Source organism: Bidens hawaiensis, unplaced genomic scaffold, assembly GCF_021521415.1.
Source record: "Bidens hawaiensis isolate Kalapana, Puna unplaced genomic scaffold, B.hawaiensis_p1.1 tig00017759_1, whole genome shotgun sequence".
In the NCBI taxonomy this organism is placed as follows: domain Eukaryota; kingdom Viridiplantae; phylum Streptophyta; class Magnoliopsida; order Asterales; family Asteraceae; genus Bidens; species Bidens hawaiensis.
The window spans coordinates 404,903-431,430 of record NW_027492678.1 but is presented as its reverse complement, the minus strand read 5'-3'; the positions used below and the strand labels follow the sequence as shown (position 1 = coordinate 431,430).

Below are 26,528 nucleotides of genomic sequence, written 5' to 3'. Positions count from 1 at the left end.
GTTTCTTGCCATTGTTATTCGAAGTTAAAATAATATGTATGTAAGTTTTAATAAAATCTTTATTTACAAAAATTGTTGGGTCAAGTTACTCATAAGAGTCACATATTGAGTCACTTGTTGGTGTATATAGAATGTACAAATAATAAGATGTTAAACAACAAAGAAGCAACCATCAAGGTCATCTTGGTACACAAAACGGCATTAGGTTTTCTATGGTTAAAAAGTAGATCGAATGATCCCGCTATCACGTGGCATAATTGGTGTAATTTTCTCTTTTTCTAAATTCATTTCTAACTGCATTTTCTTCTCAAGTCTCAGCCATTGTTGTTTCTCTCTTGTTTATAATGCAGAAGTTGTTTTTTGAAAAAAAAAAACCCGTTATTTTTTGTTTGCAAATACCCTTGAAATTCGAAGTCATGAAACATTCAACCTTACGTGAGCTTCAAGTGCGGATATTTTCAGTCCTTAACCATAACCCCATAAGTCGATAGGTGGGAAGTGGTGAATGGCAATACAAATGCAAAAGATGTGATATTTAAGTATATCATATACTATGATTATTGATGACGTCTATTTTATCATGTTGATAATTGTGTTATATGTGTTGTATTGTGTTTTTGAACCTTTTATAAATAATCGTGCTAACTCCGTGGTGTCTGTAACCCGCTTATTAAATATTTCGTCTTAGCGTTGTAGCAAATGACTCAATTTGTTAAATATATCATGTTCAACTTAAATATAATTTTTATACTTATAGCAAGTCAACACTACCCATTTGACACACGCACTTGACACATTTTAGCTTCCCTAAGCAGAATTCGAGGAATTCCATAAAATAAAACTCGTGTAGAAATGGTATTCATGTGTCCAGTTGCTGACGATTAGAAATATATTAAGGGTGACTTAATAAATCTAAATTTATTATTCAAGATAACTTGAAATCCTAAATCCAAAATTCATAGCAATTATTTATTTATCACTAAACCATAAAATAATAATAATCTAACAATTCCCAAATGTGAACATATCTTACTTACCAGCCAAAGTTTCAACTATTGCTTTTCCTTTCAGAGTTTATTATGTTAAAACTTATAAAATTTGATTTGCACATAATAAAAGTTAGATTTTCATACCTTTTCTCTTTTAAGTTATGCACATTGATAATCAATATAAATATCATGAAACATATCAAGTAGTTTTGAGTTTAAACTCAATTCAAGTTTTATAGACTTGAGCCTTCATTGAGTTCAACCTATATCTTACGGTCTTACTCCTCGTCCAAAATAATTATCCGCAAACATTAAACACAGCTATAACTATATATACTTAGGGAAAAAAATCACTTTAATTTCTGAATAAATTAACTTTACAGTATAATCTCGATAAAGAATAACCTCGTTAAATGAATGATTTTTTTTATTTATAAAGATTTTACTGTAATTGGATATATATTTTTTTTCAATTACCATTAAGGCCTGTAATTGGATGTATATTTTTTTTCAATTACCATTAAGGCCTGTAATTGGATATATATATATGTTTTCAATTACCATTAAGGCATGTCATGTGTAGATTGTAGAAGAGTACATAAAAAAACATTAATTACAGCAGGAAAACATTTTCTCCATAAAGAAAAAAAAACATCTTGCAGTATAAATTACACTTCATACATAATAATAAATATTAAATACCAAACCACCAAATAAACAAACAGGTTAAGCAAACACTGCAAGTCCCTGACCAAGATCAGGATTTGATAATAAAGTTAACAAAAATACAATCAAGATTGTATAAATTAGAGAACTCACCAACAAGTAGAGTCTCAACTCTCAAGAGTCAAGACTGCATAGTAACCTTCTCATTAAAGTCTTAAGTAACACTGGTCAAAACAGGCTCATTTAGCTCGGTTTCATCACGACTTTGAAGCTTATTGTTGTCGGTTTTGTTTGTTGTGTCTTGGAAGATAACAAGACTATGGCGAACTGTAGCATTTGTTGTGTTTGACTTGTCAACACCGACAGTGACGCTGCAGCTTTTACTTCTACCCAGTTTTGGTGATTTTGCACGAGTCGGCGGTGGCTGTAACAAAATTAAAAATCATTATTATTTGTTAGAACAGTCTAAATAGACAAAAATATTAGTATTACAATTACAGTCTATATAGACATTTAGTAACGTAGATTAAAAAGTTTCCATAAAACACAATAAGCTAAATACTTTACAGAAAATAATAAATATTGCACAACTGATCCCTGTAACTTGACCAAATTGCAAATTTGGTCTCCAAGTTTGAAAATTGCAAACTTAGTCCAAACATTTGTGAGAGAATTGCAGGTTTAGTCACCACCAATAATCCCAGTTAGTTGTTATGATTAAGTAAGGGTATATTTGTCATTTTACAATTTTCTTTTATTTATTTGTTTAAAACATAATATTTAAAGACGTCATAATATCTAAGCATATTTATAAACCGAAAGTGATTAAGTTGACGTTAGAAGTTTTGAAGTTTGAAAGACTAATTTATTGGGGTTTCAAATCTGAAAAGACACAATTACACTCACATAAATGGCACAAGACATCACTTTTACGTTATAAACTGAGATTAATAGCGGGGTCTAAATGTCCAACATTCTAACAAGTGCTTGAGCCAAGTTTGCAATTTATACAAATTTGGTACCAAGCTTGCAATTTGGTCAAACCACAGGGACCATGATTGCAATTTTCTCTACTTGGTATTATAATAACTGTATTAACAAAACATGTGAAGTATATAGTTTACAGATTACCTTCTTTAGCTCAACTTTTGGTGGTGGGCCCTCATGGTAGAAGCTTGGCATTGGGTTTGCCTTAAATGTCATACTCTTTCTCAGTTCCTTCAAGGCTGCTTCTTTTTCCTCCTTTTATATATAATTTAAAAAAAACATAAGCATTACGTGGCAAAAAGAAACTAGATCATGAAAAATATTATATGTGTGTATGTACCTTGGTCCTTGCCTCACATTGAATTTTCTCTGCCTCCAGTGCTTGTTGTTTCTCCTCCAATTTGGAGTAAAACTATAGAAAATGAACATAAAAAGAAGAGATAAGTGCCGTTTTAGTACCAGTGGTTGGCCAACTGCGCTACTTTAATACCTAATCTTTATTTTGTGCAAATGGCTACCTCAGTTTCCCAAAACTTGCATTTTTAATACTTTTTTTCTAACCCCGTCTATTTTTTCCGTTAAGTCATGGATAATTTGGTAACTTCGTTATTTTCTTTGTTTTTTTTTCTTTTCTTTTAAAAGCTTATATCTTATATACCCTAAATCCGTAAATCATAACATCAAAATCCAAATCCTAAATCCTCAAATATCGTAAAAATTCAAACCCTATGATGATATGGAGAAAGGGTTTGGTGATTTAGGATTTGGATTTTGATGTCATGATTTGGGGATTTAGGGTTTACAAGATATAAGCATTTAAAAGAAAAAAATAAAAGAAAATAACGAAGTTTCCAAATTATCCTTGACTTAACTGAAAAAATGGACGAGGTTAGAAAAAAGTACTAAAAATGCAAGTTTTGGGAAACTGAGGTAGCCATTTGCACAAAATAAAGATTAGGTACTAAAGTTGCGTAGTTGGCCAAACCACATGTACTAAAATGACACTTAACTCTAAAAAGAACATAAAAAAAAGTTAACATTCTGATAAAGTATTTATGTAAACATGTAGCTTTTATTACGAGATGAAACAGGAAGGCCTAACCGAACGAGCACGAACAGATCATGTTCTAGTTCTTTTACCTTTAATGAACAAACGATCGGCACGAACAAATAAACGAGCAGGGTTTTCTTGTTCGTGTTCGTTCATTAAAAAATGAACATGTTCACGTTCAATTATGTTCGTTTGTTAACAATGTAAATGAACAGTTCGCAAGCGTAAACAAACGAACATATATAAACATACATGAGCAGACATAACTAAGCTAAAACCAATTAAAAGCAAATGTGAACAACAATGTGTGAGGTCTAACAGTTATTAAAACTATACGAAATTGTCATGTGCCTAAAAATATAAAGAATAGATTTCGTTATTAAGAAACGTACACGATCAAACATAAACAAATGCACAAAAAGAAACATAAATGAGAGTACATGAACAAACATAGATGAATTTAAATGAACGAACGTTCATGAACATAAATGTTCGCTTATTAAATAAACGAACAAAAACAAACTTCCCACCAAGCAGTTCACTAACGGTTCACTAAACGTCCAAACTCCAAGATACTCACGTCCAAGATATTTAAAACTTTTGTTAATCATTAGTGTGCCAAATATGATTACAAAAGTTATATTACTTCAATAATCTACATGTTAAAATAAAATGAGTTTGGAGGTTTTATACTTCAATAATAATCTAATTTTTAGCTAGTTCTTTTTGTTTACATGTTTGATCAAAATTATAATAAAAACATAGTTCAACGCAATCATTCATAAGCAAGTAGATCAAAAATTGTCACCTCTATTAACATGTAAAATTTTAACAAAATTTGTACCTCTTTTCGTCTCTCTGCACGTGTGCTGCACCTGAACACAGGAACTGCAGCAGAAGTGGGCTTAGACCTTACAGTCCTTGCTATTGCACCAGTACTTATTATGGTTAAGAAATAGCAAAAGAATATAATAATAATAACAATAATAATAATAATAATAATTATTAATAACATTCATAACAATAGTTCTAAAGGAAAACAAAGAAATGGATACGAAGATGCTACAGAACAAGAATCATCATCATCTGCATGCTTCTTGTTATTCGGTTGCAAAGGCTTCCTCCCTACCGAAGGTGGGACCGCCTGAACCCAAAAAACACAAATTGAAAAACAAAATATTATTTTGATGCAATTTTATAAAGACTTACTTCATTTGTTTTCTTTGTAACTTGGATTGAACGAGATGCCTTGGCAACAAGATTGCCAGCAGGGCGAGCACGTTTTTCAGTAGCAAGAGCAAATGGTTGTGGAACAGTGTGTTTGGTTTTAGCAGACTTGGTTGAAGGTTTGATTGTTGTGTTTGACTTCTTACTTTCGCCTTCTGTTTGCTGCACCACAGATGGCGTCTTCTCCTTCACCAAGCAAGTTTCAGAGTCCACTGTATCATTATTTGAATCACCAGAAAGATTGTTTGTATGTTTTATGTCTTCAATAATACATTTTTTCACTTCAAACTCCTTAACTTCATCTGTTGTCTGAACATCATCAGGCTTTGAGTCCTCATTGACAGAAACGTTGGATTCAACCAATAGCTCATTACTTGAATCACCAGAAATATTATTATTATCATTATCATCAACAGTGACAGAATCCACTTCCTTGTCCATACATATATTAGCCACTTCCATTCCCATTATACTGCATACACAACAATGAAGTTAAAAAATAATAAAAATTCTATATATATACATATCAAAGACCATCTAGCATCATATGTAGAGTCACCTTAGGTACTAATTCATTGTAATTAATACAAACTTTGAACTTTCAGTTTTTATCTAAATTCTATTTACTAATAAGCTAAACAATAGGCTTGTTTAATAAACGAACCGAGCTTGTGCTTCACTAATTGAGCTCAATCCGACTTGCGAGCCTAAACGAGCCTGTTATTTATATAATTTTAATTTAACATATATCTACTTAATATTTGTTATTATATATAAGACTGGGATAAAAATAACCAAATAATATATTATATGTACTTGTTATATATTAAATTATTCTTTAAATACAAACACATATATTAATAATTATAAATACGTATAAAATTATTAATAAATGAGAAACGAGTCGAGCCCGAGCGCGAGCTTGAAAAATTACTCATGAGCCAAAATCAAATTTTACACCGTTTACAGATAGAGCTCAAAACTAGCTGAGCTCAAGCTCAGGCTCTCTATAAGCTAAATGATCCGAGCTCAAGCCTGGTCGAGCGAGCTCGGCTTGGCTCGTTTACACCCCTATAATTTTTAATTGTGTCACAAATGTTAATTACGCTACACTACTACAGTATAACAGTAATCAGCTTTCTGTTTAGCAAAACTTCAGCTTCATAACACACAAAACCTAAATTTCATGAATCACTTCAAAATTTAACCACTAATCTCACGTATTCCGTAACAATCCGTCACATAAACCCTAAATAACAACTTAATTTAAAAAACAAGACGAAAAATCATACTGTAAACCTAATTACAATTCAATTGCTCTGCAAACACATAAATGTTGCATTAATTTGAAAATTAGAGAAAATGTGACGAGATTCTTACGGATTAAAGCATCTGATCTGCGAAGGATTTGAACAGTTCGTCTAGAGTCCGAAAGTGATTTCTATTCGTTTAACGAGGAGTGGTGTATAAATAGTGGATGTGTGTTAACGGCGTTAAGTTACCACCGTTAGTGTAGTTTTAAATATTTTAGGCGCTGTTCTCTTCTGTTTCAAACGAGTGCTATATCGATGTGTTTTGTATTATTGTTTACAAAGTTTACACGTACGGACGTTACATTGTTGTACACGTTTCTACTGAAAAATATATAAAATTAAATTCCACTGAAAAATATATAGAATTCGACTGGTTAGTAGGATCGGGTTTACCATTTAAAATTAAAAAAGAGTGTTTGTAACCTGCATACCTACATCTCTAATCTCTATTGTAATTGAATCTTTATGTTCAATATATGAATTTTCATTATAAAAAAGAAATAAAAAAATTACCAATATATGGCAGTTTAAAGGTCTACAAGTTTATATGAAAATGAATTAGTGAAGTTTTATGATATCTTAAATTAGTTTATTGAAAATAATAGCTTTTTAATCCTTCTGATATATCTTAATAAGTTTAATTGGTAGGAAATAAGATTGATTAATTCAACTCAATCCAGCGTTAAAAAGTTATTTCATGTTATACATGTAGACATGTAGTACAAGTAATTAAGAATGTGTAATAAAAAAATCAAAAATAATTTCTATATATGAGTATTTATATGATAATGATCCTGCTATATAACTTTCACATATATTTCCATGAAATATACAAATATATTCACATATATACGAATTGCCATAGCTTGTAAATGTCTTGTAATATAGAAACCTAACTTTATAATTCAAACCCATTTATTTGTTTCTCTATTGTAATTAGGTTTTGTTAGAAATCAATGTATATAAATTATATAAAAAAGAAAGTCAAATTTCTGAAAGAATTTCATGTAAAAATAGGCGTTTCGTGTATATGGCAAAAGTTGTAACTACTAAAAAAAGTGAATTGGATCTTGTATTTGGAATGAAAATGTTGATTAACAAATGGAATATAAAATAGGAACGTGAAATTTGTTTCCGTATAGTTTTTTATAGAAACACTTAAAGAGAGACAAATCTATAAATAAGTGTCAATTTACATTGATCCATCTCTACGTTAACAAAATAAATTAAAAATAAAGAAGATATGGTTACAGCTAAATTAGCACCAAAAACAGCAAATTTGAGGTGGGGTTGATTATCAATCTGATGTGGATATTCTATCAAATTGTAACATTTGAGTTTAAGCCACTAAATCAGTGGCCCCTCCAATAGTTCCATTTGATTAATCCTCTTAAACCATTGTTGATAATACCCTTTACAACCTTCTTTTATAATTAAGCCTGTCATCATTCTCTTTTGATAATTATATCAAAACAATCATTTATTTCTTTGAAAATATTGCAAAGGAAATTTGTGATTTGCAAAACATTAGAGGTGTTTCGAAGTGGATAATGTGTAACATTTACTCATGTCGGGCTAACTATATCTCAAACGGGCATGTACATAATAGATGTTCGGAACAAGACATTCGTCTCGTGACAAGCTAGCATAATCGTAACTGTTTTTTCATATTAGTACCGGATATATGGGAAGTTTTGGATTACACTCCGTTTTGCAACACATAGCATTATAAATAACTTGAATAAATTGTTTAAAAAATGTTTTAATTAAACAAGGGTTCAAAAAGATTTATCCGTCAACTTCTTGTTATCGAGTATATTACACATATCCTGCATTTACATCACTTAATTTAGAAAAAGACAACGTGTATGTTACGATTTCATTATACTGGAATAATATTAAAACTTGAGTTGTTTTTGTGAGTGACTCAGTTCAAATAATATTAAAATTTGATTATTTTATCTTTTTTGTATCTCGTATATATGTGTAATCTTATAAATAATTAATCTATTCAATATAATTAAACAAATTACCCTATTAGTTAACAATTGTTGTTTATAAATAAAATGAATTAAAAGTTCGTATACACATCTTTAAACTAGCTTTGGCATGCAACTTTTATTTTGTGGACATACTTCTATATTCTTATTTTACATTTATTTCATTCGTTAAATATTAAGTTATATCGGAATCAGCTTCTTGACATTTCATCAATCATCATTAGCTTTGTCATTTACAATGATTCCATACTTCTTGTGTAAGAGGTTTTGTCGTTAGTTTTTCTTTTTTATTTTTCTCAACTGCTGAAGAAATATACTATTAATAAAAAAAAATAAAAAAAATTCTAGCAATGATTAAACTGTAGAAAACACCAAATGAGTTACATAGAAACGTTGCTTAAATCTAAACTACGCCACCTAGACCAATTCATGCTTCTGAATTCCGACCTGTTTTCACTCATATGAATGAGTAGGACTTGATCTCCTCAATGATGATGTGAAGTTGTGAACGACAATATTTTGTTGTCATAAAGTATATCATTCCAAATCCTCAAGTAACCCAATAAATGGATAAGAATACAAGTTAAGTCAAAGCTGTCTATTTGGGAATCCCACAAAATGTGTGCAACTGAAGTACAAGAAGATGTATGACCAAGTTTACACCAAGTGCAAATCTGTAGTCATAGATTTTACGAAATCACACGACACTAGAACATGATCAAATTATTCATGCATTTCATCGCACTTATTAGTTAATGCATAAATTGATAACTATATAATGCCTCAATCTCTTCAGAGATCGTCCATGGATGGAATAAGCGGCCTTAAAGGCAAAGTAACTAAATTTCAACGAGATAACATTAATCCAATCATGTGTTGATTTTCCTGATTTGACCCAGCACCTTCAATTTCTTCGTTAAGGGAGTGGAGAAAGAAATCGACCGAGTCATTACGTTTCTGTTTCCATTTCCATTTGCAACTCACGAAGCTTCGAGTCATGAAGAATCTCTTCCGTTTCCACAACTAGTCTATGATGTTGTCGTGTTTTGTATATCGATCTTTTACCTTGCTAATTTTATCCTATTGTAACTCATACAAGGCAAGAAAAAAGAACATAAAGTGGGATGTGGGCACTTATCAGCCCATAAATCATGCCATAAGTTCAAGTTTTATTCCCACATCCAATCACATCTCTCAGTTAATCCAATCGGTCACCGTTAGTAACCTAATACAATAATTGCGACCGATAAAAACTAAGGATTACTAAAACTAAAGTTGTTTAAAAACCTCTAAAACCACTTGAACCATCTAAACCGATCAAAATTAACAAGTTTGATTGATTTTGAAGTAACATGGTTCTGTTTTTTGCTTAAAATTGGGTTTCACGGTTCTATCTATGGTTTGGTAGATATTTATGAAAAAAAAATTATTATTTTTAATGTATGTAACTTTAATAAAGAAATTTAAAAATAAATGTGTACATGTACGAATCTAATTAATAAAAAGTATTTTTAATTGTAACATGTATAGATTATTAATAAGAATGCGTTCATGCTTTCTTAAGTTTTTTTGGTCTCTTTATTTTTTTTACCATAAACCTCTTTAATAATTAGAAGGTAAAACTCTTGGTCCTTTTCTCAAGCCTATCACTGTTTAGAACATTAAAAAAATCTAGAAAACATTGAAAATGATACAATTTTATTTTTTTTTGTTAAAAATTGCCTAAACCGTCAAAACCAAATCATTTTGGTCATTCAGCCAACCAAGCCAGTTTCATTTACTTTTTCCAAAACCATAGTTAGCATATGGCCTAGAAATTTCATCAGGATTGAATGAACATGTTCAGAATATCCCCGCCATCTGAGCATCTGACACTACTAATTTCATGTTTTCAAAGGTGATAACTTACTCTTAAGTAGACCTTGAGTATGTTAACTGTAAAAGGCTAGTACTTTGATAGAGAGCCAAATTGTTTTACCACACTAATTACGGTTATTAATACAAATATTATAGATTCATATTGTTTCAGTCTTTCTTATTGTGTCTTTGTATGTGTTTTCTAATTATTGGTATACATAAATCATTAGGGTTCGGATTAAGAAAAGATCGATAAGTTACACTCATAGATAATGTTGTTAAAGTTCAATCTTACAATAATTGATGAACAACTTCGTGCATTTAAGGTTGAATATGTAATTGTTGCTTATCCCTTTCGAGTTATTCCACCCAGAAAACATTCTACATTAGTATTAATTATTTTGTTTACGAAAGTAATTAGTGAAGTAGTGATTCATCTTGTTCCAACTTTCTTTGTGTTGTAAATGCTTCTCTCATTTTCTACACTTATAAAAGACAATATCATAACTCCACACTAAACATCAAAAGTCAAATATATGATTTGTGCTTTGAATTAGGTCCACACTAGACATCAATAGTATTAGTAAATTAGCTCGTTCGAATGTGACCTTTCCCTATCAAACCATTTGAAACTAGTAATTATTATTTTATTAGGAATGCTTTTGCAATAAATTATTAGGCATGCTTTTGCAATAAGTAGATTAAAAATTATAAAACCTTGTGTTACAAGCAAACCAAATAATTTGCAGGCATAACATACGAAGGTCCAACTAGACAACTAGTTGCCAACTTACTTGAATACTTGCATGGTTAGTTAACAAGTTATAATTAACAGCACAAACTATGTAACTAATTAATTTGCTGAAACTGAATAAGGAGATGATCGATCATGTGCTCTCATTTTTGCACCATGTACTTATAAGACGAATCAAATATTATAGTGCTTTTGTTCGAAACAAATCCTTTATTGTTTTTGTAAGTGTATAATGGTTATCGTATGTTACACAAAGTCTAAAAGACTACAATAATCAACAAAAAGATTATCACTAGTGTATTGATCACCGTCCTTGCTTTAAACCATCCACTTTTAATTCTCAGTTTCAACAGACCAGATTATTTATGTATATCAGATTACATATTTCTGGAACCTGAGTTTACATAAATTACACTATTTTGTTAAAGGAAACCCTCAAAAGAATCTTACATACTTTCAAATCAAATTTGGTTAAGTTCCTGTGTAAATTTTGTGGTTGCCTTTTATTATCAACAATCATGAATCACTAGCGGGGGGTTACTGACCTACCTGATCATCTCATTTCTTAAGTATGAAATCGTGGGATGTTAGGATGACACGTCTCCAAAGGGAAACTCATTAAACAGTCCACCCTCCATTAAGGAAACCTTCTCATATAACCTGAAACCCTCTATTTATTTTGTCATGCACGAAAACTTAAACTCAAGATCTCCTCCTTAATAAAGTATTTGGGATGTCTCACCTCACCCATTTATGTTGGGGATCATTGGGATGGCTACTATAGTTCATAAGCTATGTTTATCTTGTTCAATTATATATTAAACACTTTTCCACTTTCTAAATCGAAAGTGTATACCTATATATGTGTGAATTAGTTTTTATCCCCCGTATTACGGGGTTGTTTTATATTATTTGTTTTAATATTTATCTATTTTTTTGTATTTATATATTTCTATTGTATGAAAGTTAATAATATACTTATGGCTTGATGATAAATTGTTTGACAAATATAAGATGCTATAACCCGATTTAAAAGATATATGATTTTAATGAGACCCAAGACCCGTTTATTTCTTTTACTATATTTATGAAAGTGAAAGTTAATAATATACTTATGGTTTAATGAGACCCAAGATCCGTTTATTTTTTTTACTATCAAATTGGTTTTTTTAATTTAAATAATATATATATCTTTTTTAAAATAAATAAGATATTAATTTTTAGTATATCCTATTTTATAGGATTTTTACATCAATAATTTGGTGAGAATAATTTTTTATTTAATGAGATGTTATAACTCGTTTAAGGAATATCTGGGTTTGGTAAGACTCATACCCATGAATTCGGGTCAAATGCATGAGAAGACTCTATTTAAAAATCAAGCAAATCTGGTGACTCCAAAAAATGGGGGAGCGACCACATCGCAACACATAGGATTTTTTGGTTTTCGTTTATATATATTATTATAGATAAGAAAATATAATTAGAGATATATTAACAAAAATTCACATGGTGACTTGAGTATATTTTATTTGAAAGTATGCAGGGGATTTCTATATGATAACGTTTGAATAAGGCACCTATTTTATTTGATACCATTGACATTTACATTATTAGCACATCTACCACAATCCCTATTAGAATAATTAGGACATATCTTTTCTATGATAACTTCAATTCTGACTAATTAGCACATCTACCACAATCCCTATTAGAATAATTAGGACATATCTTTTCTATGATAACTTCAATTCTGACTACTTATTAGGAGTATCGACTTATTGCATGTTAAGAAATCAGATAGAGTAATAAACACTAGTATTTAGAACAAAACAAAGTGTTTACGTCTATCTAACTTATTTAAGACACATAAAAGTAGTATAGTATTTTTTTTTCTTTTGAAAGCTAATTTATATTTTCCATCTTTTTGCCTTTTATAAGGCTCGAACCCTAGTTTTTACTAACAACTTTACCATCGCATCACTACAGGTAAGGCAAGTAGTATAGTATCTACTAATATTTGAACTTATTTATTTAGGCATGATTAATAGTTACAACTAAAAACTTAGAGGGTGTTTGGGATTCCTTATTTTCATCAACTTATAACTTATAAACTTTTTGAAAAGTTAATAAGGTGTATAAGAAGATTGGGAAAATATAAGACCTTATGGATTTTAACTTATGGTGAAGACAAAATAGAAGGGTTTTGAAAAGTTAGAAATATGCAACTTATTAACTTAATGAGTTTGATTTACCTATTATACCCCTCTCACCCTTAAACCTTATTACACTCATTTAAAAAAAGAGTGCCCATTTTGGTCATTTTGGTTTTCCGCAACACATAAGCTAATCCAAACATTCTTTTAAAAAACTTCTTTTCAAAATTTCATAAGTTTATGAGTCATTTTAATCAAAAAGTCCTTTTTCACCTAAATAAGCAATCCCAAACACACCCTTATTTAACCCAACATTTGTTTTTACTTTTTAATTACCATCTTTTGTGTAGGACCTCATCCATCATAATATTTTTAACAATATATATTACTGTATAATAATTTGAAAGTTTGGTGCCGTTAGACCTTTTATTGGCCCAAGCGGCACCACACCATTGGTTGCATATATTTTTATGTTTTTTATTATTATTTTAGTTCTGATATCGTAACGAATATTGATGATCGTCGTCTGAATCAATCAAAAACCTAATTATTCTAAATAGAAAGAGCAAGTAGGGTATCGTCTCACAAGAAGTATGCGGTCAATGCAATTCGTGTAACAGATTTATAAAACTGGTTTTTAGTGCTGATCACACCAGCAAATTTAGTAAATGTAGAGAACTAAGCAACGAACAAATAAACGAGTTGTAAGCAGTTAACAAAGCAAATCACACCCGGGAATTCAAGTAAGCAACCAAACAGTATCTCATGCAACCTAACAGATTTATTATTAACGATTAACAGAAAACTGATCAACCAGACAAACCTTAGACGTCAACAATTACTTTACACACGGCACTGGTTATCAAACAGTCCTTGCCAGTGTGACTCAGTTAAGGGCAATTGTACTTTTTATCGTATTCAATCTAACCAAACAGTTATATGACTAATTATTTAGCAACTGGTAACAGATCGTTCAGACCAAAGTAAACTCAAACCGACCGAACACACATAAATACCAAACATCAATAACCATATATTAATCATCAATAATCAAAACATAAGTATTCTTAATCACAAGAGAAAAACTATAAAGGGTTACAAACTATACATCCCGGGTGCGATTCTAGGAGATTAGCCGAGCCTAGACATCATTGAATCTTCGATATGGATGATAGAAATCATATGTAGGGTCTTGACACGAGCTAGGATAGTGGAAATCGCCTTCTTGGACTGCTGGAATCGCCTCTTGGTCGTCAAAAACGAAGTTAGGGTTTCTTGTGATGAAAAATATGATAATAACCAAAATTTCCCGTCTGCACACCCGTCGCGGTACCGACAGGTTCTTCTATGGCCCATCGCGTACCGCGATTGACCAAAAGTCAAAGTCTTCATTTACCGCGATGGGACCCTCAACACACCCATCGCGTACCGCGATGGGTCCTGACACAGCCAACCTCACTAAATGTCATCGTTTCGTGTGCTGGACATCCCGGGTCTTCATTCCGTGTCACAACAGGTCCATATTGAGTACTTTAACGCCTGTGACCTGAAATCCAATAATACACGTATGAAGTATCGATAGTTCTAGAATAAACAGTTAAAACTAAATAATAAACGAACTAAAACATATACAAATTAACCGACCATCACATCCCCACACTTATCTTTTGCTGGCCCTCAAGAAAAACTCTAAAACAAACATCGACCTCCATCATAGGTATGTAGATTATCGCCATTAATACTAGTAAGGTTTAAGGTCATACTCAGTTTCCCAGACTGACACTGTTTTTAGATTGACATCTCACAAATACGGTTAAATGCTATAATAAAAACAATAGAGCCGCCCAGACAGGTGTACTTTGTTTCCGGTTAAGGCACACATGCTTATACCACTCGTAATATAACATCACTCCTCTCGGTTTAATATATAGACTAGCAAAAGATGTGACAGTATCACTCGGCTCTCAATATCACTCATAAGTACATATTAATCCATCAAGCTACTTTGGCACAAATGCAAATCAAGAGGTCTTTAAAAGGGTTGTAACGGGGCCAAGTCTAAGGGTATGGAAGGGAAATATTTAAGTAGCTCAAACGATCCGACTCGGCTTATTACAAAACATCTAAATAAACGAAACTACTATACAACTAACTGACTGATTATATACATCTAAATAAGCAAACTATCAACATACTGATTTCACTTTTTTTTTATATAAACGAACTTCAACGAACTACAGAATACATAACTTAATATAAACAGACATCTTTTTTTAAGCATAATAACGTGATGCTTAACCATGAGATAAATACAAATACAAGGCAAAAACAAATACAATTACAGATACAAATAAACCTAGTAAGCCGGATCGTCTCGTAACATAATGTCGAGGTTAAACAAACGAAAAATAAGTCCAAGAAATGTTTTCTAAGGGACCCAACCCCCCGCCCCTCACATTAACCTCACCTCATATGTGTAATAATGAGGCCCCAACCCCCTAGTACCCACACTCGCACTCATCCAGACGAGGCTTAACCTAGTTGCCTCTATCACCTTTGCATTTTGCCAATTATGATCCCGTAATCCATGAACATCAGTGAAAGCACTCAAATGACATGTGTGTACTATATATTATATGTGTATTATATATATTTGGGTCAACTCACACACATACCGGAGGAATAGGGTTGACGATAAAAACATGTGTACATGTCCCCATGACTCGTTATCCCCGCCTAAACGACCCCATTTTCAACTTCTCGTTATAAAAACATTTGTGAGTAAGACTAATGAGACGCTGAAAAACCAACCATGACCAGAAACCTATAACATGGCATTAATGGCCATAATTAACAGTTAACAACTTTGGTTTCTGAACACTCTTCGAGGTACTATTGGGCTAAAATGTTTCAAATTTCCCCCATCCCCACACTTGAGGTTTACATTGTCCTCAATGTTAAAAATGATAGAACGATTAATAAACATTTGAGGGACGGGGTTGAAATTGATTGTTTTTACTATTAAGTAATTTTAAAATTTCAGGGCTCATGTGTGGCGGTACTATTAACAATTATACAATTACACTTTTAACGTTTAAATAATAGGAACAAAATTAAATTATGAAACTGAAATCACCTGATATCAACGTGACTGGAGAAGGACCAGTCGGCTCGTGAACTCTCGTAACACTCGTATACTCTCATCTCATCCAATTACCAAACTGACAATCGAACCTGCAAAATCTCTAGATGTGTAGAAGCAAGCTTCTCACAAGTGTAAGACATAGGTCTTTAAGAGTTATGAAAATGAATATTTGTTAATTTTATTAAAACAATTACCGAGCCAAATTAATTCGTTTCATAATAAAATCTGTTAAGTTAGTTAAAAACGTTAAAAGAGCTAACTCACTTTCGTAGGAATCACGATTGCATTTAGCGTATGCAACAAGCCCTGTAAACCCCCAGGTAGCCTGGGAGGACGAGTGGGGTCTCGTGAGGGTTTATAGTGAACTACACCCACAAAGTTCGGTTACAACAAAATATACAGATAAAATCAACACAGTAGCAATCAAAAGATATATGAACATATAATCCCAACCAGTTACCCAAACATGATCCCCCAAAATATAATATAATATAATACAGACCATGATACTAATAAAAACAAAATAAAGTGAAAAAGGGTAACCAAAAAGCTACTGTACTGGCGGATCATCATATGCCTCTTCCTGCGGATCCACCGGCGGGTCCACCGCAATAATAAATGACTGGGGAAGTGGTACCTGTGAAGCAACAAACAATAAACGAAAGTAGTCATCATGGTGGCCCAAGTGGGCCCGCGTCTGCTCTCCCTGAGCCAACATGGTCTCTAAAATCTGCTGCTGCTGATAAATCATCTGTAATGTGACGGGCTGCTGCGGCTGTGAAGATGATGATGATGATGTTGATGCCTGCCTCAACGGATGCTGCTGCTGAGGCCGCTCAATGTGTGGAACCGGACGACGCTGCGTACGTATCGGAATACCTCTCTGAAGAGAAACTGCAGCCTCCGATCCCTCTGGTGGTGGTGCCTGTGGACCCTGTCGGACCGAGACTAAAGCTACTGGATCCTGCTCCTCAACGATCCCGGCCCAACGGGCCTCCTATATCCCAAAAACACCCGTGGCGGGCCCCAACGTAAAATATCTGGTCGGATAGCGCTCAAATACCCCAAGTCGGTCAGCGATCCTCGTAATATAAGGCCCTAAAGGTAGGCGTGCCGAGGATCCCTGAAGTCTGCTACCCCGAGCAAATGACGTGAGCAGGAGCATCGCCACATTGGCCGGTCGCTGGCCAAGGATGGAATATAAGCACCGCAGATCTAAGTTGCTGCACTTCTAGTGGCCCGAATATCGGCCGACGAGAGTACAGGCAACGATCCTGTGAATGTAGAGATGGACGGGGTCCCGGATGGACGACTCCACAACAGCACTGGAGTGGGCCCCTTCGGCGATCTCCTCCCAATACTGATCTAGATGGGTCTCCGTGAGCCAGTGCTCACGTGGCGCCTGAGCATGTGTCGTGTAACCACGTATACTCTGAAGGAAGGCAGGCGCCTGAACCTGCTCGGCCGTGTAAAATCCAGTGGCCATCGCGAAATCTGGGACGGACATCTCGTACAACTGCCGTCCCAGTGAGAATGAAACCGCTCGTGGCTCACTGAACTCTGTGGGCGTAAAGTCAAATGTCGAATAAAACTCACGTGTGAGCTCGACATACGGAATCGAGTCACACGTAAGCACATCTGCCCACGGAGCAGTCAAAAGTTCCTGTACCTGGGTGACGATCTCCAACTGACGCAACAATGTCCAATCAAATGAGCGGTGGTGGAGAAGCTGCATCTGTCGTATCCGCTGGAATCTCGTATACTCCTCCGACATGAAGTCAAATCGTAGAACCTGATGAGGAATACGTTCATCACCCATAATAACTGCGGGCTCGATGCCCGGTACAATCTGCACCTCGTCACTACCGTAGCGGATGACACGAGGGTCAGTCCGCTGCCTCTTGCGCCGGGTGTGTGAGGACTCTGGTGCATCAGCCATATCTGCAAACTCAAGCAAACACGTTAGATATGCTAATATGGCGACGACCGTATAGCATTTCGGTCGCGGTCGTCCCATATAATAAAATAACATTAAAATATTATTAAAATAAAAATAAAGAAAGACGAAAAATTAGGGGACACCCTGTGCGTATTTCTCAAAACCAGATTAACCCACCCGAATGGAGATTGAGTACGGACGGGTAATCAATTAACAACTCAAACTGTCAAGGTATCCTCGAGACTCGATTAACAAGACACAAACAAACCTGACTCGACATAATTCGATTAACTACACACAAACAAACAAAACAAAAGACAGACTAACATACTTGACACAAATTGACCAACTGTCTCGAAAAAACATGCACAACAAACAACTGATATGCCGATTCGGGTTTTGAAGTATTAATAAAATATTTTTAAAAATATGTTCACATAAATCGTTTAATATCGAATAAACACTATCATTTATTTTATAATAAAATAATGATTTTTAAACGTGAACATCAAAAACCCGACTCAACACAGTGTCCCGAATTCCCATAACCCGGTAACTCAACCATGTTCATAAATGCCATATCGACCCTAATATCCGGCCATCTAGTTTAACAAAGTGACACCCGAAACAAAATCCCGACAACCTATAAATCCAACAGCCCCTGTATATACCCGACATTCATAACGACTCCAATAATCCCGATAATTCCGCAAACCGAACATCGACAAAAGAAATTAATAATGTGAACCGAACATACCTCGAAGTCGACGAAACAAAGTGAATCTAATACAAATGGCAGTGGTGGACGGAGGAAAGCGGCAGTGGTGATGTATGGTGGAGTAGTGGTGGTGGGTGTGACTAGGAAGACGTGGGACGGCTGTGTGATGGTGGTTGTGAGGTGGTGGTGGCAGGTACGGTGGGTGGGGGTTTAGTAGTGATGGCGACGGGGGTGGACGGAAGTAGACGGGGCGGCGGTGAGAGTGGCTGACGGGAGTGGCTGTGGTGGGTGGTGACAGGTTCGGTGGTTGGAGAGAGAGAGGTCGCCGGAGAAGAAGAAAGAAAGAAGAGAGAAGAAGAATGAAGAAGACGGTGTTTATAACGGCCTGGGTCGGCAGAGCTCCATGACCCATCGCGTACCGCGATGGGTTGATATAGACTGGGCGCGCGCCGCCGCCCAAAATAAAAGAAATTAGGGTTTTAACCCCATCGCGGTACGCGATGGGGTGTTATGCCTAGCCCATCGCGGTACGCGATGGGTTCAGGAATCAGATTTGGAATTTTTCGAAAACGCACCTGTTTTGGCATCCCGACATCACCCTGTACACGTTCAAAACTGAAAATACCTTTACATACCTGGAGTGACGTGTACTACACCATTGCTTGCCAAACTTCTATAATATCCATTCTTCAACAAGCTTCCCCACACTTGGCGTTTACTGCACAAAACTAGAGACGACACTAAGTTTAAGACTCAATAAAATAAAAACAAAACTGGACAGACACTTACAAACCCCGGGTTGCCTCCCGTAAGCGCTGAATTTAAAGTCTACAGCTCGACAGTGCCTCGAACTCAGTTATCTTCATAAACCGGTGAAGTCACAATAAAATTCACCGATTCCTTATCCAGCTCGTGTATGTCCTTCATCTCCAAATATGGCTTCAGTCTATAGCCATTTACCACTTGCCTCAAATGATCATCGAAATCTTCAATCTCGTACTGACCATGATTTCCAACCTTTACAATCAAATACGGGCCCGTCCACTTACTTTTCAACTTACCCGGGAAGAGCTTCATCATTGTGTTGTACAACCACACTCGCTGACCAACTTCAAAATTCTTCAACCGGATATTAGCATCATGAACTTTCTTCATTTTCGCCTTGTAAGCGGATGCGCAATCGTACGCTTCGTCTCTCAACTCCTCGATCTCGTACAAAGTCATTTTTCTCGCTTTACCTGCATCATCATAATCCATGTTAACCTGTTTAGTAGCCCAAAACGCTCTTTGTGCAATTTCAACCGGTAAATGGCAATCCTTTCCATACATAAGTCTATAAGGAGTGGTTCCAATTGGCGTTTTATAAGCGGTTCGGTAGGCCCATAAGGCATCGGTCAACTTAGTTGACCAATCCTTTCGGTCCGTCCGAACAGTTTTATGTAAAATCTGTTTTATTTGCCTATTGGAAACCTCAACTTGTCCACTCGTTTGTGGATGGTAAGAAGTTGCAATCCTACGATAAACACCATATCGTTTAAGCAAATTCCCGAATTTAAAATTCTTAAAATGAGATCCCCCATCACTTATGATGGTTCGGGGGACTCCAAATCTCGAAAAAATATTACTTTGAACGAAATTGCAAACGACTATCTGATCATTTGTCCTAGTGGCTATCGCTTCAACCAATTTAGAAACGTAATCGACGACCACTAGGATGTACAAATTACCGTGTGAATTCGGAAACAGGCCCATGAAATCGATCCCCCAGAAATCAAAAATGTCAACAACTAGGATCGAGTTCAAGGGCATCTCGTCCCGCATAGAAATACTCCCGAGCTATTGCACTTTAAACAGTGTGTCGCGAACTCGTGAGCATCCTTAAACAATGAAGGCCAAAAGAAACCACTCGTTAAAACTTTTTGAGCGGTTTTCTGGCCACTGAAATGACCACCACACGCAGACGAATATGCGTGTTCCAACACTGATCTGACATCCTCCTCGGGTATGCATCGCCTGATCATCTGATCTGCACCAATTTTAAACAAATCCGGATCGTCCCAGATGTACTGTTTAGCTTGGGACATCAACTGTTTCTTCTTTCTCCTTGGCCAATGATCTGGTAAATCACCTGCAACTTTAAAATTAACAATATGAGCAAACCAAGGATTTTGTGAGACTGCCAGGATATGTTCATCCGAGAAGGACTCGTTAATGGGCCTATCAGTGTTCCCATTTTCCACCATAATTCGGGACAAGTGATCTGCAACAACATTTTCACTCCCTTTCTTGTCCCGAATCTCTAAATCAAATTCCTGCAACAGCAAAACCCATATGATAAGTCTCGGTTTTGCATCCTTTTTGTCCATGAGGTACCTGACAGCAGAATGGTCAGAATATATAATAACTTTACTACCCCAAATATAAGACCGGAATTTATCTAGAGCATATACTATTGCTAGTAACTCCTTCTCGGTTGTGGTATAATTTAATTGAGCATCCGAGAGGGTTTTACTTGCATAGTATATAGAAACGGGTTTCTTGTCAACCCGTTGACCCAAAACAGCCCCGACCGCATAATCACTTGCATCACACATTATTTCAAAAGGTAAACTCCAATCGGGTGATTGCAAGATCGTGGCTTCAACTATATTCAAATTCAAAATGTCAAAGGCCTTAGCACATTCATCATTAAAGTCAAACGGGGCATCATTAAGTAATAAATTACATACGGGTTTGGTAATGTCACTAAAACACTTAATAAACCGTCTATAAAACCCGGAATGCCCCAGAAATGATCTAATGCCTTTGACATTGGTGGGATGAGGTAAAGTGGAAATAACTTGGACCTTAGCCCGGTCCACCTCGATCCCTCGACTCGAAACAATATGGCCCAATACAATTCCCTCTTGGACCATGAAATGACTCTTTTCCTAACTAAGAACCAAATTCCTTTTGACACATCTTTTCAAAACTTTTTCGAGTTGGTTTAAACATGACTCGAAAGATGTGCCGAAAATCGAAAAATCATCCATGAAAATTTCCAAAGACTCCCCCACCATATCTGAAAGATACTCATCATGCACCTCTGAAAGGTGGCGGGGGCGTTACATAACCCGAATGGCATTCGCCTAAACGCGAATGTGCCATACGGGCACGTAAACGTGGTCTTTTCCTGATCTTCAGGATGAATAGCTATCTAGTTATACCCGGAATACCCGTCTAAAAAGCAATAAAATTTTTGACCAGATAGCTTTTCGACAATTTGATCGATAAACGGAAGCGGAAAGTGATCTTTTGATGTTGCCGCGTTCAGTTTACGATAATCAATACTAATGAGCCACCCGGTTACCGGTCGGGTGGCGACCTCGTTACCTGAGTCGTCCTTGACGACTTGGATGCCCGGCTTTTTCGGTACTGTCTGTGTCGGGCTCACCCACGTGCTGTCTGATATGGCAAAGATAATGCCAGCATCTAACCACTTCAGCACTTCCTTCTTCACCACTTCCCTCATGTTCGGGTTCAACCTCCGCCGAGCATCGTGCGCGGGTTTGACAGCCGTATCTGTTAGAATTTTATGCATCACAATTGAGGGACTGATTCCCTTCAAATCCGATATCGTCCACCCGATTGCTTCTTTATTCGCAACCAACACTTCCATCAAAGCATTTTCCTATTCAACAGATAAGTTAGAAGCTATAATAACAGGCAATGTATTATTCTTACCAAGAAAAACATATTTTAAATGCTTTGGGAGCACTTTCAGCTCGACTTTCGGTTCTTCCAGCATTGATGGTTTCAACCCGGTATCAATCTTCTCGGGAAGCAGTTCCACCTGAACTGACCATGGTGGACGGTCTCCTCGCACAGCTGCGATCTCCATTTGTCTTTCCTCATCTTCCAGCAACTTGTCTGTTTCCACCTGTAACCTGTCAAACAAAAAACACGTCTCCGCTGTGCCATCCGAACTAACGACAGAGTCATATAGCGGAATGCACTCGTCAATGACATCGGCCATAAAGCATTCGTCATCGACCGGAGAGTTATCTCCACGTGTGAAAACATTAATTCTCAGATTACAGTTACCGAATGCCATGTCAACAGTACCATTTCTACAATTAATGTTGGCATTTGCGGTAGCCAAAAATGGTCTACCGAGGATAACCGTAGGTTGTTTAGTCCTCTCACCCGAAACATAATCGAGGACCAAAAAGTCAAATGGAAAGTAAAATTCTTCCACCTTGACAATAACGTCAGTCAATATTCCTCGGGGCAGTTTTGGTGTCTGGTCAGCCAAGACAACCGTGGTGGCAGCCGCACGAAACGGGCCAAAATCGTACTGGTCGTATAAACTGCCCGGGAGAATACTGATGCTAGCTCCAAGATCTAAAAGCGCCCGAGTCATTTTAAAATCACCCACTTGAATGGGTATAATGGGCGTTCCCGGATCTTGTAGCTTGGGTGGATGAGCACCCGAAAGAAGTGTACTCACATTATCGGTAAAATCAATCTGTTTAGAAATCTTATGACTCCTTTTCTTTGTGCACAATTCTTTTAAATACTTAGCATAGGCGGGAATTTGTTTTATGGCATCTAAAAGAGGAATGTTAATTTTGACTTGTTTAAACGTTTCCCACATTTCTTCTTGTTGCGGGCCTCGTTTTGATGCCATCTTCGCCTTTGATTGCGCCAACAAAGCATCAGGATATGGAACGGTTTTCACCTTTTCCTTATACTTATAGTTGTTGGTGTCATCCTTCGGAACCGATTTATTATTTTTAGTTTCACTTTTGTTAGGTTTATTTAATTCCATCGGTTCCGGCTCGTCACAACTGACGAGATTTTCATCAATCTCTTCCACCACCCCATCAACCAAAGGTGGTGGACCCCCAACCTTGTTATCATATTTCTTACCATTACGTAAAATACTTACCTGGTTGACGTGCTTTTTCGAACTTGAACTGTGATGATTCGGGTTGACTGTGGTGTCGCTCGGAAGTTGGCCCGCATTCTTTTGTAATTTCGCCATGTCTGAAGCGAGCTGACCAATTTGCTTCATCATTGCCTCCGATGATTTATCCCGTAACTCCAACTGTTGCTTCGTCTCTGCCTTTTGATCGGTCATGGCTTTCAATAGCGCATCCAACTTCGAGTGTACTGACTCATCCGAATTACCCGAGGACTGTTTCTGCTGATCCTGATTACTAGAAAAATTTTCACCCCGATTACCGTCTCTGTTATACCCTCGATTCTGATTACTCGAGCCCTGCTGATAACCGCTCTGGCGGTAATTACCATGCGATATGTTCTGACTCGATCCCTGAAAGTTCGGGTTCAACTAAGAAGACGTTTTCTCGTAACGAAAATTCGGGTGGTTCCTCAGGTCGGGGTGATATGTGTTCGAATTGAACCCTTGGCCTTTGGAATCCCCGTAAGCATAACTGACTTCCTCAGTATCGTCCTCCTCGTCATCATAAAACTCGGGGCAATTTTCTGCTTTGTGCCCGAGTTCACCGCAATCTTCACAAACCGGGAATTTTACTCCAACTTTCCCGACTTCTTTCTTCTTACCCTTTCTGTACCCAGCCAGTTCACGTTCTAACTCAGCAATTCTTTCAGACTCACTCGTGACTACTGACTTAACCGATCTGGATGAATTACCACGTCTTCGTCTTTCAGCTGCTGCTTCTGCCTTCGAATCTTCACACATGAACTCTAAATATTCCCAATCATCTTCCTCCGGCTGATTCAACAACTGACTATTACACGAGGCCTTAAGATGCTTTCGGTCCTCGTACGTCAAACCATCAACAAAGCACTTTACCAGTTCCCACAGTTCGATTTGGTGATGTGGGCATTTTCTGATCATATCCTTATACCTGGTAAAAGCTTCATGGAATAACTCACCTGGCAACTGTGAAAAGTGACGAATGTCTGAACGGGCCTCGGTAGTCTTCGACTGTGAATAAAACTTGTTTAGGAAGACTTGTTGCATCTCAGCCCAGTTTCTGATATTGTGTGTTGGTAACGAGTTAAACCACAGTTTCGCTTTGTCTTTTAACGAAAACTGGAATAACCGCAACCGGACTTCATCCTAATCGAATGTACGGGTCTTCCGAAGCCATCCCATTGAAATGAGGAATGATGTTGATGTAAGATGGCCGGGACTTGAAAGTTTGTTGTCCCGGCACTCGTTCCTGTGGGACCAACGGGGATATTCCGTCTGAGATAGCCGGTCTGAACCGACTGTTAACACCATGAGCCGGGGCTATGTAATTTCTCCTTTGCCCACCGGGGTTTCCCATACCGCCCCGGTTAACTGAAATACCACGAACTCTTTCAGGCCGTTCCGCCTGATTAACCCTGTCTCGACCCCTTCCATTATTGTTAACGGGTTCAGCTCGTCTTCGAATTACCTGCTCTTCCACTTCTTCTTCATACTGATTATCACCCTCAACCTCTGGTTCATCAACCTCATTCTCGGGCTCAACCGCCCGATTCCTCCTAACCCATCGTTCTACCTCATCATGCCCGAAAACCTTCGTTTCCATTATTATCTTCACCCTCATCCTCATATTCAGTCGGAACACTCGATCGAACATCATCAATATTTATCCGAACTCGGCGGTTGGGGTTATTGTTTGGAGCGGATGGTCCGGCTTGGTCAAAGTTGAGGTTTAAGTTTCGGTTAAGGTTTCGGTTTTAATTTCGGGTTCTGGAAGCACGAGCTGAGAGATTTTGGTCATTTGGATTATTGAAATTTGGTGGGTCAGGTATGTTGTCTGGGTGAAACTGGTTATTCTATGGAAGTGGGTCTTGGTTTTGGTTGTTGTTCTGATTTTGATTCTGGTTCTGGTTCTGGTTCTGATTTTGATTCTGGTTCTGGTCTTCCATTTATGAGTTTCTGTTTTATACTCGGTTCTGCCGAGCTACTCTCTCGATTTCGGGCTTGTAAACTAACGGAGATTGTCGGCCCGAATGGCGGGTGCGCATAAACCTGTAATCTGCACAACTAACACAACCCGCGTAAAATGATAAAATACAAATAAAATAAAGTAAAATAAAATTAAACACGAAAATCAAATAACACGAAAAACAAAAAGCGCACTAACTCCCCGGCAACGGCGCCATTTTGATGACCGTCGTTTGAGTCAATCAAAAACCTAATTATTCTAAATAGATAGAGCAAGTAGGGTATCGTATCACAAGGAGTATGTGGTCAATGCAATTCGTGTGACAGATTTATAATTATGAAGTAACTGGTTTTTAGTGGAAATCGCCTTCTTGGACTGCTGGAATCGATATGGATGATAGAAATCATATGTAGGGTCTTGACACGAGCTAGGATAGTGGAAATCGCCTTCTTGGACTGCTGGAATCGCCTCTTGGTCGTCAAAAACGAAGTTAGGGTTTCTAGTGATGAAAAATATGATAATAACCAAAATTTCCCGTCTGCACACCTGTCGCGGTACGCGACGGGTTCTTCTATGGCCCATCGCGTACTGCGATTGACCAAAAGTCAAAGTCTTCATTTATGTCCCATCGCGGTACGCGATGGGTCCTGACATAGCCAACTTCACTAAATGTCATCGTTTCACGTGCTGGACATCCCGGGTCTTCATTCTGTGTCACAACAGGTCCATATTTAGTGCTTTAACGCCTGTGACCTGAAATCCAATAATACACGTATGAAGTATCGATAGTTCTAGAATAAACAGTTAAAACTAAA

The 26,528-nt window shown here is 36.4% G+C and overlaps 1 protein-coding gene across 1 annotated transcript; it reads right to left on the bottom strand.

Moving 5' to 3' along the window:
* Positions 1-1,644: 1,644 nt before the first annotated feature.
* On the bottom strand, positions 1,645-6,449 carry LOC143554545 (uncharacterized). Its single transcript, XM_077044272.1, has 7 exons — positions 6,301-6,449; positions 4,903-5,392; positions 4,749-4,837; positions 4,538-4,631; positions 2,983-3,054; positions 2,787-2,897; positions 1,645-2,079 (listed from the first exon to the last, which is right to left on the bottom strand). The coding sequence occupies exons 2-7, from the start codon at positions 5,386-5,388 to the stop codon at positions 1,870-1,872; spliced, it is 1,062 nt and encodes a 353-aa protein (XP_076900387.1). The 5' UTR covers positions 5,389-5,392; positions 6,301-6,449; the 3' UTR covers positions 1,645-1,869.
* Positions 6,450-26,528: the final 20,079 nt, after the last annotated feature.

Coding starts and splice junctions, on each gene's coding strand:
- LOC143554545 (XM_077044272.1), bottom strand. CDS start 5,388: ATGGGAATGGAAGTGGCTAATATATGTATGGACAAGGAAGTGGATTCT. Junction 4,632..4,748: donor TCTTGTTCTGTAGCATCTTC/GTATCCATTTCT, acceptor AACCATAATAAG/TACTGGTGCAATAGCAAGGA. Junction 2,080..2,786: donor CAAAAGTTGAGCTAAAGAAG/GTAATCTGTAAA, acceptor ATTTTGTTACAG/CCACCGCCGACTCGTGCAAA.